The sequence below is a fragment of the Podospora pseudocomata genome, assembly GCF_035222375.1.
Source record: "Podospora pseudocomata strain CBS 415.72m chromosome 1 map unlocalized CBS415.72m_1, whole genome shotgun sequence".
Classification (NCBI taxonomy): Eukaryota; Fungi; Ascomycota; class Sordariomycetes; order Sordariales; family Podosporaceae; genus Podospora; species Podospora pseudocomata.
The window spans coordinates 5,916,182-5,933,150 of NW_026946363.1; the positions used below are offsets into that span (position 1 = coordinate 5,916,182).

General features: G+C 52.1%; 7 protein-coding genes across 7 annotated transcripts; 4 read left to right on the forward strand and 3 right to left on the reverse strand.

Annotated features, from left to right (window-relative positions):
• Window positions 1-2,702: 2,702 nt before the first annotated feature.
• QC762_119560 (uncharacterized protein) lies at window positions 2,703-4,019 on the reverse strand (the record flags this gene model as incomplete). The annotated part of the gene is made up of 1 exon (XM_062886393.1): window positions 2,703-4,019. One exon carries the CDS (start codon window positions 4,017-4,019, stop codon window positions 2,703-2,705), a length of 1,317 nt encoding a protein of 438 aa, XP_062749477.1.
• A 260-nt stretch (window positions 4,020-4,279) lies between these two features.
• Window positions 4,280-5,687, forward strand: QC762_119570 (uncharacterized protein). Its single transcript, XM_062886394.1, has 3 exons — window positions 4,280-4,745; window positions 4,803-5,335; window positions 5,392-5,687. Exons 1-3 carry the CDS (start codon window positions 4,557-4,559, stop codon window positions 5,429-5,431), a joined length of 762 nt encoding a protein of 253 aa, XP_062749478.1. The 5' UTR covers window positions 4,280-4,556; the 3' UTR covers window positions 5,432-5,687.
• A 1,116-nt stretch (window positions 5,688-6,803) lies between these two features.
• On the forward strand, window positions 6,804-7,985 carry NCB2 (negative cofactor 2 transcription regulator complex subunit ncb2). Its single transcript, XM_062886395.1, has 4 exons — window positions 6,804-7,169; window positions 7,233-7,259; window positions 7,319-7,578; window positions 7,634-7,985. The coding sequence occupies exons 1-4, from the start codon at window positions 7,106-7,108 to the stop codon at window positions 7,742-7,744; spliced, it is 462 nt and encodes a 153-aa protein (XP_062749479.1). The 5' UTR covers window positions 6,804-7,105; the 3' UTR covers window positions 7,745-7,985.
• On the reverse strand, window positions 7,339-10,042 carry QC762_119590 (uncharacterized protein). Its single transcript, XM_062886396.1, has 4 exons — window positions 8,649-10,042; window positions 8,197-8,433; window positions 7,903-8,145; window positions 7,339-7,832 (listed from the first exon to the last, which is right to left on the reverse strand). The coding sequence occupies exons 1-3, from the start codon at window positions 8,751-8,753 to the stop codon at window positions 8,101-8,103; spliced, it is 387 nt and encodes a 128-aa protein (XP_062749480.1). The 5' UTR covers window positions 8,754-10,042; the 3' UTR covers window positions 7,339-7,832; window positions 7,903-8,100.
• Window positions 9,209-12,815, forward strand: ERF2 (Eukaryotic peptide chain release factor GTP-binding subunit). Its single transcript, XM_062886397.1, has 2 exons — window positions 9,209-11,366; window positions 11,419-12,815. The coding sequence occupies exons 1-2, from the start codon at window positions 10,164-10,166 to the stop codon at window positions 12,277-12,279; spliced, it is 2,064 nt and encodes a 687-aa protein (XP_062749481.1). The 5' UTR covers window positions 9,209-10,163; the 3' UTR covers window positions 12,280-12,815.
• A 318-nt stretch (window positions 12,816-13,133) lies between these two features.
• On the forward strand, window positions 13,134-14,698 carry QC762_119610 (uncharacterized protein). Its single transcript, XM_062886398.1, has 2 exons — window positions 13,134-13,721; window positions 13,776-14,698. Exons 1-2 carry the CDS (start codon window positions 13,245-13,247, stop codon window positions 14,268-14,270), a joined length of 972 nt encoding a protein of 323 aa, XP_062749482.1. The 5' UTR covers window positions 13,134-13,244; the 3' UTR covers window positions 14,271-14,698.
• Window positions 14,167-15,392, reverse strand: QC762_119620 (uncharacterized protein). Its single transcript, XM_062886399.1, has 3 exons — window positions 15,171-15,392; window positions 15,037-15,094; window positions 14,167-14,962 (listed from the first exon to the last, which is right to left on the reverse strand). The coding sequence occupies exons 1-3, from the start codon at window positions 15,221-15,223 to the stop codon at window positions 14,576-14,578; spliced, it is 498 nt and encodes a 165-aa protein (XP_062749483.1). The 5' UTR covers window positions 15,224-15,392; the 3' UTR covers window positions 14,167-14,575.
• Between the last annotated feature and the right edge of the window lie 1,577 nt (window positions 15,393-16,969).

Below are 16,969 nucleotides of genomic sequence, written 5' to 3' on the forward strand. Positions count from 1 at the left end.
GGATTGCGAACTGAGAATGGCGCATTCTCATTCTCCACCCCTTGAGGAAGAACCAAGACCCCAATAAGCGAGTAATTAATGCGTCTGTCCAACTGTTGGTGACCTTGGTGTGATGCTCTGGATGGTCACCACGCAGTCGTCAAATGGCGTTCGAGCATCGCCGTGATGGACGAGCAAATGACGGCGCGATGCTGGGAGATCTCGAAAAGGGCACAGTGGGGTTCCCCCATGCAAGTTCCCATAGCGGGGAACAGCAGGGGCCAATTGCAGCCTGGGCGGGTAAATAAGCCTTTTGATTGGATGCTGACCTCTTCAACCTCTCGCCCGCGTTCTCGGACTCGAGCTTTTCTCCCACGTCCCCTCGTGATGCAAGGGATGGTGAACCTCACTGAAGATGATTCTCGATGCAGCATTCCAGAACAGTGACTCGTGGCACTGAAGATTCTCTGTCCGGTAGCGGTGGTGTCCTGTGATGCGTGCTGTCCGTCATCCGTCAGCTGCTGTGTCTCTCAATGGTTCCAGCTCTCACTGCTGTTGCTGCCGGACGGGCATGTCAAGAGGTGACCCCAGCTGCGGCCGCTCTCTGGTGAAAGCCATTGTTCAATCAGGTACGAGGACTGGGCCTCGAGTCGGCTCCGGCAATTCGGGTCGGCCGTCTTTGGATAACCGCCTGGAGTCATGTGCCGGGTGGATAGATTGAAAAGAGGCAATTAAGGAGATTTGTTATCGAAATCGATAGCTTGGGCCTGTTGGATCATCAACAGCCAAGCTCAGGACTGTGTGGGAAATGGGAGCTGAGAGAGGCCAAGCAGCCAAGTCACCCAAACACACGGAACGTCCCGTTCGCACTGACCTTATCTTGGTGGTCCATGCGCTGTCAAGCACTTTATCGATCACAGTGGGATGCTTGGACCTCATTTCATTCGAGTTTTATGCTCTCGATACAACGTCGGGGTGCTCGGGTACCTCGCTCTGGGTGTGTTCTATTTATGGGGCTTGATTAAACTGTCTTGGTACGCCTGTCTGACATTGAAGAGGGGAATGCTGAATTTCAACTAGAAGCGACACAAATGGTGAGAGCCTTGAGGCGAAACACCATGAGCCAGAGGTGAAGAACGAAATGCAGCATGTAAACACAACCCAGCTACAATGTATTCAATGAGTGGTAATTGTCAAAACTTCGCCCTCTGCCTGGAAGCCTTGCCGGTGGTACATTCTGTCGTGGCACGCGGTCACTGCGATGTTCATTCGTGTCCAAGACTGTCGCTTTCAACCAGCTGGCACCGGCTACGATATATCCAGTGTCTCCCTTCCTCTTCATATACACCCGTTCAACGCTGTGATAGCAAATCCGAGAACCGTTTTGGGGGTTGAGGTGTTTTGCATAAGGTTATCAACATTGTGGTTCCCAAATACAAACCATATTCATCTGTACAATGTGGCAAGTGAAATGTTAACGAGCAGTGGTATGAACAACCACCACCAGACTTGGGCACCCGCTGTTTGGCAAGCCACATGCTACTACACCATCAGCTCTTCAACATTGACATTCTGAATAGTGGGGCAGCACAGAAGAAAATGGTCAAAAGACAGCACGGCGGTTCAACACCGCGAAGCTATTGTTTTCACCTCATCTATGCGTTTGTTCCCCTGGGTAGGCAGAATATTTCTGAAATAGTGGTGTTTGAGCAGAAGCAGCCACAATATTTAAAGTATGAGGCTTATTCCCAAACAAGCAATTCAGGACACATGCTGTCATTAGCATAGAAAAGACCCTGCAATAAACATACCCCAGCTCCCCATCTCACATGACCCCAGCCCAACAAGAAACAAATACCCATTTGAAGCCCTAACCCGAAACCCTCCTAACCCACGCTAACCCATCAGTCCAGTCTTATGTCGATGAAACTCAAGATGAAGAAGTATGCCGCTGAACACCGACAGTGGTCTCTCTTTCGAGATACCTCTCATCTTCAATGGACGCATCTCGTACATGAGGTGAAGCTGTAAGAAAGAGCAGATGAATCCGAAGGTACCAATGACTATTGCGATAGATCCAAGTACAATCTCCACTGTGACTGCATCAAGGTGAGGTTTCCGTGTTGAGACTTCTAACCTGGAGAGTATCACTGGGACACAGCGGAGAATCTTTTTCACTTGATCGGAAGGGGTTGAGAGGTTGTGTGTTCTCGCCATAGAGTATCGGCGCCATGCTACATAGTCTTTGGGCAATGATTTTCTTGTGTTGGTATGCAAGTGATAATGTGTAGGTAATAGTTTTGGGCTAAATAAGCAGACAACAACGCTGAAATAGGCCGGGGAAAAAGGCGAAGACTCATGTGGATCAGTGTGAAGTTGGATTAAAGGTCTAGGGCAGGAGTAAGCGTTTATGTTGGGCGCCAGATGATGAAGGAGAAGAAGGGAGTTCTGCTGATAATATACCAACCTAGGTAGGGCTGCCATCCATATTAATGCCAAGAAATCCTGAGGGCTGTAACATCGTTTCCGTGCGCCCTCTCGGAGAAACCAATCAAAACACGGAACGAGCTTCACTGCCTACGACGCACCATGCAATGCACCAGGAGAAGAACTTCCGAACAAGGAGGATAAGCTATCTCATGTAGGTGCTGGTACATTTGGTCAAAGCCTCTTACACCTGCGAACCAGACTGCCCATAGGACAGCCCCAGCTTTCAGCCTCAGCTAAATGGTATGAACGACAACAGGATGAGTGTTGGGCCCATGATATCCTAGACCTCTTACATCCACCCTTGTCTCCTTTCCTTCCACCAAATCTGCCATGACGACACCTGTCCCCAGACTCATCGCAATCCCCCAAGGCCCATGCCCGGCCGCAACCCAAACTCCCCCGTCCCCAACACTGATCCCGAGGTCCTCCCCTGTGATCTGCGATACAATCGGCGCCCCCCACTCCGTCACAGGCCGGAAACACAACCCCTCCCTCACAACCTCCAAGCCCCCATCACCACCCTTTATAATATCCCCCACCGCCTCCCTCAGCAACCCCCTCTGCTCATCCAACGGCCTGGCTTTCCCCTTCTCCGGATCCTGAACCTCCAAAGTAGAATCATTCAACCCCGCAAAATAAACCTCCCCTCCCCCGCCTAACCTCGAAAACATCTCCGGACAGAAATTCTTTTCATGCGTAGTAAAAACAGCATGACACTCTTCCTCCCCCTCTCTTGTATCCCAAATTGGTGTCCGAACGACAATACTATGCCCAGCCAAACTCCCCACCCTCATCCCTACCTTTGCCTGGGGAAACAGCGTTCTAAACACCTTTGGTGTCCAAACCCCAGCTGTAATCACAACTCTATTCCCCTTCACAACCCTCTCACTCCCATCTTTCAAGTCCCTCACTTTCACCCCCTTAACCTCCCCTGTAAGATCGTCCCTCAACAACCCCGTCGCCTTTGCAGGCTGTAGCACCTTCCCCCCTCGTTTCATCACCTCCCCCAACAACCACTGACAGAGTCGTAAAGGATCAACCTGCGCCGTAGTCCCCTCCTCACTGATAACCTCGACTTTATCCCCCTCCTTCTTCTTCAACCAACCCGGTCTCCTCGCCTCGTCATGTTCCGCCTCCACAGGCGCGGCATTAACCCTTGACGTCCCACTTCTCAACCAGTCATCACCCCGTTTCTGCTGCTTTGATCCGTCATGGTGCTGGATATAAGAGATGCAGGTAGAGGGTGTGTACCCCCAATTTTCTCTGCCGTTGTTTTCAGCTGCCAGGCGGGCGTGTTCGTTGAACGAAAGGGCGCCGAGGGGGGTGAGGGAGGGGGAGAACCAATCTTTTGCGAGGAAGCCACCTGCGAAGCCGGAGGCAGAGGAGAAGAGTTCCGGGGAGGGATCGATGAGGGTTATGGGGTTGGTGTTGGTTGGTGAGAGGTAGAGGTAGTAGGCTGTGGAGAGGCCTATGATGCCGCAGCCGAGGATGATGATGTTGTCGTTGGGGTCGGTGGTGGTGGTGGTGGTGGTGGTGGTGATGATGGTCATGGTGAGGTTGAAGGACTGGTCGTAAGGGTGGGTTGGGTGTTTAAAGTCTGAGAAATAGGTTGAAGTTAGAAGATGAAGTAAGTCAGTATCAGGGCTGGGAATTGAAAGAGGTGATGTAGTGGTCTATATTTGCGTGGAAACAATCGTATCTATGAAGATGTTAGATGAACGACAAGCGTCACCCCCTCCAGATATCCCAACCAGCTCTCCACCAAGTAGCATGAATTCCATGCTTCTGAATGGACAATTCAGCAGACTACCAATCTTCAATCATGCCCGAGCCGAATTCCCCATTCTGCGCCCTTGATTCGACATCTCTTCTTCCCCAAAAGGCAGTTAAATAGCAGAAGTCGATACCCCGCGCTCCACCCACAACGTCAACCTCAAAGAGGGGCAATCAAGTTCGAGCGAGGGGTGTTACCGAATCCCGAAAATCTGGATTAACGCTCTTCCCGAACAGCTACGCAGTCTACGTCAACTAATCACCGCAGGACACTATCCAACTTTCCAAACCATACCACACCACCAGCAAACAAAATGCCAGAACCTCAAGTAATTATCATCACCGGCGCCAGCCGTGGCATCGGCCATGCCATAGCCACCCACCTCCTGAAAGCAGGCCACAAGGTCGTCCTCACAGCTCGCTCCCCTGAAACGCTGGAGGAGCTTCAGAAAGAATACCCATCACAAGTCCAGTATCTAGCGGCTGATATGACCTTGCCTGATGTGCGTATCATACCTCCAAACACACACAACTCACACATCACAACTAACCCCCCAAAGACACCCTACAAACTCAAGGAACTCGCCCTCCTCCACTTCCATCACATCAACGCCGTCATCATCAACCACGGCGCCCTCTCGCCAATGACCCGCGTCGCCAACTCCTCCATTGACGACTGGAAAGCCCTCTTCGACGCCAACTTTTTTAGCGCCCTCGCCCTAGCCAAGGAAACCATCCCCTACCTGAGAGAAACCAAAGGCCGTCTCATCTTCACCTCATCGGGCGCCGCAACAGGAGCTTACACCGCCTGGGGCGCCTACGGAACCTCCAAAGCAGCGCTGAACCACCTTTCCAAGCACATTGCCGTTGAGGAACCAGACATCACTTCGGTAGCCGTCAGCCCTGGGAGAGTAGACACTGACATGCAAAAAGAACTTCGAGAAAAGGGCAAGGCGGAGATGGCACCAAAAGATCACGAAGCGTTCAGCAAAGAGTTTGAAGCAGGGACATTGGTGAGACCAGAGCAGTCTGGTGGTGTTATTGCTAATCTTGCTGTATCTGCGAAGCCAGAACTGGCCGGACAGTATTTCAAGTACGTGCCTACCTGAGTCCTCACACGATAAGAGGTTGAGATGCTAACTGTTGCAGGTGGAATGCGCCAGAATTGGCCGAGTACCAATTGAGTTGAATAAGCTGAGATGGTTCTATTTGCCGGTCAGAAATGTCCATAACCAACGAGTGAAAGCATATTCAAGATGATACAGGCGGCAAATCAGTCGAAAGATGAAAAGTCTGATTGGTTTCCACATTGTATATTCGGTTTTTTAAGCACGAAAAGTTTGTTCATCACATTGCCGTGTGCTGTTGAGACATAGAATAAAAAATAGAAGGCTACCTACAAGCTAGACAGCTCCAAAACCAGACCACGGCCATCACCGTCTGGATCTAGGGACCGATATTAGTCCTCTGTCCCTCTTGTAGAAGAACAAGCTGCCATGAAGCCATCGACCGAGAAAACGAGATCAGGTGAAATGTATCCGTCATGTAGGGTCGGAATTGGAATGATAAAGTACGATAATAAACATCATGGTGTTCGTATGTCGCAGTCGAAGCGGCTCGTAGCAGGCATCTAAAATACTTTTTGAGCTATTAGCTTTGGATTCTGAGAAGAGTCTGCAGAAAATCGGGGTGGAGGACGAGGAAAAGATCAGTAGTGTCGTTTGGCTTGACTGTGTCTATCACCATAATTGTGTATGATTGGGGCGACACGAGTATATCATCATATGAAGGTCGTCGGGGTACTGAGCAAAGCGGAGGGTTGTATGCTTACCTTACTGGAATGGTCGGGGGGGGGGGAGGGTGATCAGGCCCCCCCAAAAAGGCAACATTGCGTGTTTCTACAATGTCGCCGATCAGTGTTGCAAAGGCAGAGCGCGCATTGGAGTGCTGTTTGTTGATGAGGAAGAAGGGAAAATTCAAATTCGCGACGAGAAGTCGCCTTTTTGTTTTCGGTGTCGGAACAACTGCGAGGGAAGGAGTTTAGAGGAACCTTGAAATTTTCAAGCCGGAGCCAAATGAGGCTGAGGTGGGGAGCTTCGCTGTTGCTTTGTGGCGCTCACGCGACATGGCGCGGGGGGGGGGGTGGGTCTCACAAGCCACAGATGCGTTGTGGGACAAGCTGAGCGCGCGACCTGGTTGGCATTGGCAGCCTTCAAAGAACCACTTTGGAAGGACGGGAGGCTAGGTATTTGAGTATAAAGGGCTGCTCACCAACCTTCAAGCTTTGAGAGCCCTCGGCTCTCCGGTTCATAACATGTGTCGAGGTCTATCAAAGCAAACCCAGTTCCAACACGCGAGGAAACCACTCTGAAGACTGAATAGCGGCATCGCATCACTTTGTTCGATACCGTCACCAACAAAAGTGTATCGTTATCAACTATACCTTGCTTCATCCATCACCCGAGGGCGAGACCCCCTTCTTATACCATACATATACCACCATGTCGGACCACGAGTTAGGAGGTAAGCCGCCGTGTTTTTAATTCTGCAGTGGAGGAAACTACACTGCGAGTTTGTCGGGTGGCGTTTTGGTTCCGTTGATGCGACCGGGAGTTTGGCGGGCGCAGTCTACTATTAAGCACAGTGGAGGCCCTTTCCTAAAGTCATCTGAAGTTATGTACACACCTCTTATACAGCCTCAGGCGTCACCCGGCATACGAATAGGGACTGTCGACCCCCTGGCTTTATTTACGGGGATAACAGAGGACAATACCCTCCCATCATATATCGTTGATTTGTTTGCTCCTGTTGCCTTTCCACCCCACAACAAACATCTTCACCGCACCCCTCAAGACAAGCAAAAATGCCTTCAGAGCACATTCCCCGTCAAGACCGTTACTGGTCAGCTTTTGACAATGATGAGCTGGGTATATCTGGTTGACTTGGACTTTTGTGCTGAGACGACAGTTTGCTAACATCGTGTCTGATAGGAAATGACGACCTGTCCCTCCCCAAAGGTATGTATCTCATTCTTATCTACCAAAGAAGCGTGTGGATTACTGACTGTTCGGCGCAGCCACTGTTCAAAAGATTGTTGGGGAGATTCTGCCATCGTCAACAGGCATCGCCTTCGCCAAGGAGGCCCGCGACCTCCTTATAGAGTGCTGTGTCGAGTTCATCACTCTCATCTCTAGCGAGGCGAACGAGATTTCTGAGAAGGAAGCCAAAAAGACTATCGCTTGTGACCACATCACCAAGGCGTTGGAGCAACTCGGCTTTGCCGACTACGTTCCTGCCGTTTTGGAAGCCGCTGCAGAGCACAAGGAAGTCCAAAAGGTGAGAGACCTTGGGGTTTCCTTTGTTACGAAGACGTGCTGACGCCCAATGATAGGGACGTGAGAAGAAGGCAAACAAGTTTGAGCAGAGCGGCATGACATTGGAGGAACTCGAACGTCTCCAGCAAGAGCAGTTTGCCGATGCTGCCAAGAGACACATAGGATGATGAACTCCCAGGCATCGCCAATCTGTTGGAGGACGAGTATACTGGGTGCACTTTGAAAGTGGTGGATTGCATTTATAGGCGTTCGTCCCTGGGAATTTTGGGAAGGTGTTAGTATAGCCTTTTCTTGTCGTCTTGAGTTCTACAAACATATGATATACCCAGGTTGAGTCTCTGACATCTTTGTTGAACCACTTCAATGAACGGAGGGAAACCAAGAATAGTGCACTCTATTGAAGACCGCCCTGGATCCCGTATCACCGCCATCTAGCCAGATATTTACAATGATGCCCTCTTTTATGCATCATTCACTGCCTGTGCAATACCTCCCCCTCTCTCCCACGAGCTGAAAAAAGTGTTTAATAGCCATCCTTGCCCCACTTGTTGTATCTGTCGTGAAGCTCCTGTCCATTGCATCAGTATTTGCCTCAAGCATACTACATAACAGTCCATACCTTGGGCAGAGTGACGTTGGGGACGACGACGACGTTGACAGCGCTAGGGGCATCCTTGGGGGCAGCGCTGGCATCACCACCGGGGTGATACTGGTACTTGCCGTGGGTCGAACCGCTTTCCCAGGGCATGCTCTTGTCGGCGATAGGGACGGTGTTCTCGGAGGTGGACTTGGTAGGGGAGCGGCCGAAGTAGTAGCCAGCACCACCAAGAGCGCAGACCATGATACCGCCGAGGATCTATCATGATAATCATATCAGCTTTCACATGTTCCTTCAATACCCCTCCCAGCTACAGTCAAACCACCGCCGCCGTTCCGTGCGCCCCGTGCCATGTTTCCAACCTAATTTTCGGATTCTCAAGCTGTGTCGAACTGCCCTGGCGGGCTACCAATTCAGCACCCGGGACGACGGCATCGGCAATGGCGGCGGTTGGACCTCGGAATTTGACGCACCAGAATCTCGGGGTTCTTCTTGGACTCGCTCTTGAGAGCCTCCTCGCCGGTGGTGAGGCGACGGACGGTCGTGCTAAAAGCTCTGCGGGCGATGAGGGAAGCCATCTCTGCGGTGTTGTCTGTCAAAGGCGGTTGCTGATGCAATGGAGCTTCGAAACTGGAATCGTGATGCTAGCTCTGGCCGTCTGGCCCTCATACGATTTCGTCAGGGCCGAAGCTTGAAGGCTTGGCGCCCGTTTCTTACGTAAGGCATCCGAACTGTATGAGCTGTGCCGTCATTGGTTGTCATCGTCATCAAGCTTGGGGAAGCTTTCTGACCAATCATGTCTTTTTGTGGGTGGAGCGGGGGCGGACAACTGCCACGGACTGGCCGTCAGCTGCTGACTCCACGCCTCCCTTTTCGAGCTGCAGCATCAGATCACAGGACAAGCTGCAATGCACAGGGACACAGGCACGGGTGGCAGCTTGGGTCGCATCAGTTGTCTCTCTCGAACAGCACACATCATTCAGGTCACACATAGTCCGGGCATCCTTTGGACAGATGTCGAAGCCCTGAGCGCAAGTGATTGCCCAAAGCGCAATTCCAAGTCGCTGTTTGCTATTCTTCTCGAGAGTTGTGTTTGCCGCATGTTTGTGCCACGAGCTTTGCCTTTTCTTGAGAGCATGATAGCAGTGATATCACAGTGAGCATGGCTCTGGATTCAGGGGTAACCTGACGCAGCGCAATTAACCCAAGAGATCGGAGGCCAATGCAAGTCCCCCACTGGACATGCTGATGCTGGGCCACTCGCCTGGGCAACAAAAACTGGAAATAGTAGGAGAACGGGGATGGCACGGTCCTGGCCGCAGCCAGTGAGATTCCTCAACTCGTTGGTTGCCAAAAGAAAAGAAGTCCATCCGATTCACACTCCGGGCAACGAACAAGAGACTCGGACTCTTGCTTGGTCTCACGGCAAAGTCCCCAGGGCGGCCATTCGCACACTATTGCTTTTTCTCGACACTCTTTTTCCCCTCCTTCTTGATATCTGTCCAACTCTTTGTCTCTCTTGATAATCAACCATACTCGCGCTCTCTACCACCCATATTCGAATCTCAGCTGCTCCGTTTTGCAAACGCGAAAATCCACGGAAGTGATCGCACCCAGACGGCAGACACAGCTGCAGTGTGGAGCATTACCCGTCCCAAAGCCACTGCCCTCCAGCACTGCATTCCAGCCGTGTGTAACGCGCCCGGACCCTCGAAGTCTAAGTGACGGTGCAACGGATATTCGTATCATCACACCGAGTCGTCCTTTCCTCTTCGTCGCACTTGAGGCCCGTTTTTCGAGTCCGTTGCCTGGTGTCTGGCCGACCTCTCCAACCACATATCCCGCCGACCAGCGATGTTATAGCGCGGTACGAACAATACTTGAAACTTGAGCCGCCAAACGAACTGCTTCGATCCAAAATTGCATCCAATCGAGTACCGAGAACCGAGCCCTGAGCCGAGCGAAAGTGAAAACGGCAAGACGAAACCATGGCACCCGGGGAGGGAGCGCCGAGGGCCCTCTCTCCTACCAGCACCATTAACGATGACAGCTTTCCCCAGTTTCCGGGTCGATCTGAGATGGCTGGTCCCCCGAGTATAATTTCCTCGCGGATGACCGATATCATGACGGATGACGGCGGAGACACGGAAGCGCACCGCGTGGCAGGCGGCAAGAGGAGGAGCGCTTTCTATTCGGACCTTAGTTCTCGTCCAGGAACGGCGAGGACAGGAGCATCTGGGAGACCTCCATGGAGCTCAGGGACGCCTTTACGTCAGGGGCTGGCGGGAAAGCGTGGGAGCGGGACTGGAAGCATCAGTAGCGCGACACAGGCAGTTCGACCGCCCAGTTCAGCAACCAGAAGCCATGTTCCGTCGTTGACATCGCATGCCTTCTTTCGCCCGATGAGTTCGCAGAAATTACAGGCGCAAAGAGGATTCGCGAGACCGACGACGGTGAACCGGCAATTTATGTCCCAAGAGGACCCCCACAACCCGGCGCGCGACAGCCTGAACTCGGCTCCAGGCGCCAAGGTAGTGAGACAGTCCGCTGATGAAGGGGACATGCGGTCACCACCCTCGAGAGGAACGGAGTTTACCGAGCAGGATATGTACGAGAGGAGGACGGCCAACACGAGTCCGACAGGCCACCATGCGACTTCGAGCTTTTCGGATAGCGTCCGGCCGTTGCAGAGGAAGCCTGGTGATGCTAGAAACCTTAACCTCGACATGAGCAAAACCTACAACAAAGCTGGCGTATCTATCCCGACTCCTGTGCGAACACCTCGATCTCTGCGATCCAACTTTCTTATGCCGAGAAACGATTCTGGCCACAGCAACCGAGAAATGCAGGGCGGCGAGAAGCTGGACTCGGTAGCTTCGTCACCCCAACTCCCACCCGCGAGCAGGGACGACAAGCACCCGTCGGAGGAGAAGACCAAGAAGGTGGGCCGCAACTATCAGTATTTCCAGGGCAACACAATCTTCTTTTTTGGAGGCAGGTTACAAAATGCGAGAGATAGACCGGTCAACATTGCGACAGGGTCTTTGGTAGTCATTCCTGGCATCTTGTTTCTGATATTCTCGGCACCTTGGATATGGAACAATATTTCCCCAGCGATACCCATCACCTTCGCCTATCTTTACTACCTCTGCGTGTCTTCTTTTTGCCATGCATCGGCCACGGATCCCGGGGTAGGCCTATTTTTTGTATGATGTGAGCGAGCATGGACTAACAGTGATCCAGATCCTCCCACGCAACCTACATCGATTCCCACCTTCAGATAACAATGACCCCTGGAGGCCAAGTCTGCCGTCGGCCGAATGGGTGCTCATCAAGTCTACCGAGAAGACAGCCGCTGCCATGGAGGTGCCCTGCAAATACTGCAAGACATGCCAGATGTGGCGTCCACCACGAGCCCACCATTGCCGTCTCTGCGACAACTGCGTCGAGACCCAGGACCACCACTGTCTGTGGCTCAACAACTGTGTTGGCCGGCGCAACTACCGCTACTTCTTCACCTTCATCCTTACCGCCACCTTGCTGGGCGTGTACCTGTCTGGTGCATCGCTTGCACAGATTCTGGTCTACCAGCACAAGCAGAAAATCAGCTTCAATGCGTCAATTTCTCACTTCCGCATGCCCTTCGCCATGGTCATCTACGGGTTCATTGCCTCCCTGTACCCAGCCGCTTTGACGGGGTACCATGTGTTCCTAATGGCTAGGGGTGAGACGACCCGTGAATACCTCAACTCTTCCAAGTTCATCAAGGCGGAACGCTTCAGAGCCTACACCCAAGGAAGCTGGTTCAGGAACTGGTTTGTGGTGCTCTGCAGACCGAGGCCGCCAACGTATTATCAGTTCAAGAAATCGTGGTACGAGGGTGATCAGAGGCTCGCACCGACGAAGAGGATTAAGAAAGCTCGCAAGGCTGTTCCCGCTAACCCAGGGGCCGGCGTCGACTCGAAAGAGGGAATGGAGATGCAAGATGTTAAGAACTCACCACATCTTCAACAACAACAACAGCAAGGCTTTCAAGGGCCGAGACAACTGAGGTCTCAACACGACCTCGAGAGCGGACTTGCACAGCAACCACCAACAAACTAAACACCAAACACCACACACCACACCATCGACTCGGATGGTAACATTGTGCTACTACTGTACACACAATCTTTTTGACTATTTCCGTTTTTACGCCTCATTACCAGACTTATTCCCCGACTGTACTTGTCTTGTTCGTTTCTTCATTGACATGTTTTACACACCTTTTTTTGACGCTTATGTCCCACGCTGTTACTGCAAAGTTCTTACGAGTTTTTCCTTTTTTATCCCCAACGAGATGTTCATTCATACATACAAAGCGGCGGCGTTTCACACATTTTTCTTGTAAGATTTGGTGGGGCTGGGTGTTTTTTTTACGGACTTTTGATGACCCATCATTCAAGAGTTGGGAGACATTGTACAGTTGGTTGTACATATACACCACACGCACACGCACACGCACACGCACCACGCAGCACAAAGTCTTTGTTTTTTCCCCCTTACATAATGTATTTTCTTGATCTTTTTGAGAGGAGGATTGGGTTGTTTGGATTTGTTGTTTTTTGGGGGGGAAGGGGGTTAGTTAGACTGTTGGAGAGGAAGGGGGGAAAAGCATGTTTTTGCTTGTGCTTGCGGGTTTGGAAGGGGTGGAATGGGGGAAGGGGGAGGGAGTATGGGGAGATATTATTTATACCCATTGGCTTGATGTCAGTTCGGAGTAAAGAGACAAGTTGACCTGTATGTTTAACTTTTATGTGTTGGCCGCTTGATGTGACTAAACCTACAGGTGCTGCCTTCTTGTTCCAATTACACTACATTACTTTACCTAGCTTTTATTTTGCAGCAGTGAAAGTAGGGGTTTGAGCGTCATTGTCAACCTTGAATGTTCAACCTCCCAACCCACCACACGTGACCCACTTCTTTTTGACCCTCAACTCTTCAACCTTCTTTCACACCTCGGACTCACATCAGCACTCCTCTCAAATTTTTCACTTTTACTCTCCCTCTTCCTTTTTTTCGAAATCAAAATGTCAAAACCACCCAAACCCCTCCCTCCCCCCTCCCAGAGTTTCACCAACCGCAAAACCAAAATCTTGTCTGCCCTCTCCGTCCCAGACGCAGAATACACCGACCTCTCGCCCAAAGGATCCGTCGATGTCGAAATCCGCGACCTCATCGACGAAATCAACGCCCGGGAAGGGCTCGTGACAACAAGCAGTTGTGCGGGCAGAGTCAGCGTTTACCTCGAAGGCCGCTCTACTGGTACCTCTCCACAAGATGAGCGGGAGGAAGCAGCACCAGCGGGAGGGGTGAGGAGTTCGAGTGCTGGGGGGAAGGGAGGCGGGGAGTGGCTGTTTGTCAGCCATGATCCCATCTCTTCGTTGCCGCCTGGACAGCTGGAGCGGGGGTATGAATCGTTGTTTGGGTTGGTGTCGTTGCAGGGTCAGGAAGGGGGAGAGGGTGACGAGAAGGGGAGAATGGTGCACTTCAAATTTGAGCCCATGGTAGTCTCACCCCCAATTTTTTTTTTCCATGATGAAAGGGACTAACAAGATTAGATTTTACATGTGTTAACGGCATCACACTGCCACGCCCAAAAGGTCATCCAGGCGGGCATGGAGGCTGGCTTTCGAGAGACGGGCGCTGTGAGCTTACTTTCACGACAGGACGACGACCACAACCCTGTTGTTGCTGTCAGGTCGATGGGGTTGAGTTTTGAGAGCTTGATCGGGGTGGAAGGTACGGATGGGGTGAGGAGGGCGGTGGTTGGGAGGGGGTACTTGGACCGGGTGGTGAGAAATAGTGAGAAGTTGTTCAAGGAGAATGAGAGGCGGATTGGGAGGTTTAGGGAGGCACTGAAGAGGTGGTTTGAGGAGGGACCTAAAAAGAAGGATGGGTGGGAGGATGCAGACGCAAGGAGGGAGAGAAAACGGTCGGAGGGGCTGAGGAGAAAACAGGAACTTGAGAAGGGGAAGCAGGAGACGACTGAAAAGGAGCAGCAAAGTGAGGAGGGTGGTATCGGAATCATACTTGAGCCTCCTGAGGTTCTGTAAAATAAACAAGCTAAAGTTGAAACATTTCATCATTTTTGGGGTTGGTTAAATGCAATTTGAACGCCTGCTTGCCTTGTTTTCCAGTCCATTGTCTATAGCTGCTCACTTTTAAGCCTCGACTGAGTGATATCTCCCACCAGCCCTCGGCACCCTTCGATATGATACAATTTTGACACCCCTTGGTCAGTGCTCTCAAAGCCAACTCTGGGTGGTTCGTCATCTTCACCTCGTTTTAATCCCTCTATGAACACCGCTCTCGGCCCCTTGCCTTCGTTTCCCTCCGACCACCAACTTCGTTACCACCCCTAACTAACAACCTTCTCAACCCACCCCTTCTCCACCCTCCTCACCTCCTCCTTGAAAGCCTCCACCTCCCTCCAGCAGTCCAACGGCCGCCTGTCATTCTCCCTCAAGCACCTCACCACCCCAGACCGAGCATTCTCCAGGCTCTCCGGCAGCTGGGACCGAATCCTCTTGCGCTCCTCAAGCTTCTTCTGGAGAGCTTGCACTTCTTTGGAGACAGTATACGAAGTCTTGGAGTTGTCGTCGGCGGTCTTGTCGTCAGTCGACTCGGCAAGCTTGGCCTGGGCGGCGCGGAGGGCTTCAGATTCTTGGTCGCGGAGACGCTTGAGCTCGGCGGCGACGCGGGCTTGGATCTCGAGCTCGATGGCCTGGAGGCGGGAGGCGTCGGTCTGTGGGGAAGAGAATTAGCTTCGAGGGAGCAAGGAGATATGGTGGGGTGGTGGTGGTGGTGGTGGTGGCTTACCTCGGGGGAGGACTGGAGGTGCTGGACGAGCTCGGTGGAGAGGCCTGCTGAGCCGGGGCTGTTTGTAGAAAATAACGTCAGTTAACAGGACTGCTGCTGAGAGCTTCGTGAGCCGGAAAAGTAAATAGACATACGCCTTCCAGGTCTGGGGAGCGGTAGCCGCTGGCTTGGACGAGCTCGAGCCCATTGTGAGGGATTGTCTGGTTGTACGGGGCGGCGCACAGATTAGGTGGGCGATTTGGGGGGGATACTATCGAGTATCAAGGGGTCCCTCGAGGGTTTTTGGCGAGCTCGTCGTCGTCGGCGCCAATTCAGTTTCACTCGTGATGCTGTTCCCGGGTTGGGCTTGGCATCTCAATTCCGGCTTTACTTTCTGGCGGGAATTTCCGGCCAATGCGATGACGGATTACGGTGTTTGGGGCACGGTGTTGGCACTGTGGGGTGTAAGCTAGAGGTGGGATGACGCTTGGGCCTTATCAACTTCATCTCAACACCCATGGTTTTACGGAGTATGGTGATCAGATCCCATCTCGCGCTCTGCGATTCATTCCTATTCTCTTGGTTTAATAAAAGGTGGCGCTTTCTTAAACTGGACAGCACTGCCGATTCAGCAGGATCTCCGTACATGTCTTCCTGGCTCTCACAATCTAATGTCATGGCATTGACACTATAGTTCTTCGAGTTCATCCCGGCTGCCTGGTCAAGCTCGTAAACCGATCCGCAGATGGCAAGCATGGATAGTCTCATGTCATAGCAGAAGCACAGATCTCTACGCGTATCACCAGTGTATCGAGTCCAAGATTGAGACCTCCATCACTCTTTGTCAGCCATGTTGGCAAACTCACAGCTTAACCAAGGCCTAAGCTAAAGATATCTTTTTTGATCAGCCTCGATGTCTGAAAGCAACTTGACTACCTTCCACGGCCTTCCCGGGATATCGGATACGGTGAACAGATCGGGGCTCGGCTTCGACAACGGCCTGCTAGATGATCTTCCAAGCATGGAAACATAGCCTCCGAGCCACTATGGTAAGATTCGTCGAGGATGGGTTAAAGAGTCCACCACCTCGCCACCATAGTATCTCACAGGGTGTAACGAAACAGAATACGAACAGACAGCGGTTACGCAGTCATTTCCGGAAGCCGTGGGCCACAGCTCCTTGGAACAGTGAATACAGCCCTCGGCTTGATACTCGTACAACAACCACCATTGATCGAAGCGAGCGCCGAGGGATCGCGTGCAAATGTTAGCTTGATCGAAACATTGATTGCGTCGTGTGTGTGCTGTGCCATGTGTGTTTTGGCCTCCGTATCCAAAATCGTGCCGGCGCGCGGGCTCTCGGAAGTTGGACGAGGCAGAGTTTAACTTGCCCTCCTTCGGCAGCTTCCGCCACAAACATGCCAAAACATGCAAGAGTGTTCCGTTCCCAGGAAGGGATACATTCCAAGTAGGTTGATGGTGCCTGGGAGCGGTTAAAAACGCACAAGGTTGAAAAATGGCGCCCCCAGCCACATCACATCACCAAACTCTGTCATCCCGACTCTTTGACGATTTCCAAGTCCTTGGTTTATGGCAAATGGGAACACCCGGGTACCTGCCTTAAGCCTGCAGGCCAGTTTGTCGCTCTCTCAAGCCAGTGCCAGTGGCACAGGGATGCAGAAGTAGGGAGGCCTGTGGGACGGAACGGCGATCCTCCAGTTGCGCGGTGAGTGATGGGATGACAGTATGCTGTAAGCACAGTGAACATCCGCGATGGTGAGAGTCGAGTCGGAGAATATCTATCGCTTGGAGACCGGGCCGTAAGAGACTCGACAAGAGATCTTGGACGTCTCATATTTACAGAACTTCCGTCCTTTACTTTCCCAGCCGTCTTCTCGATGACTTGGCGATGTGTAATACTTGGTACCTCAGGGCTGGTGTCTTGATTGGATTG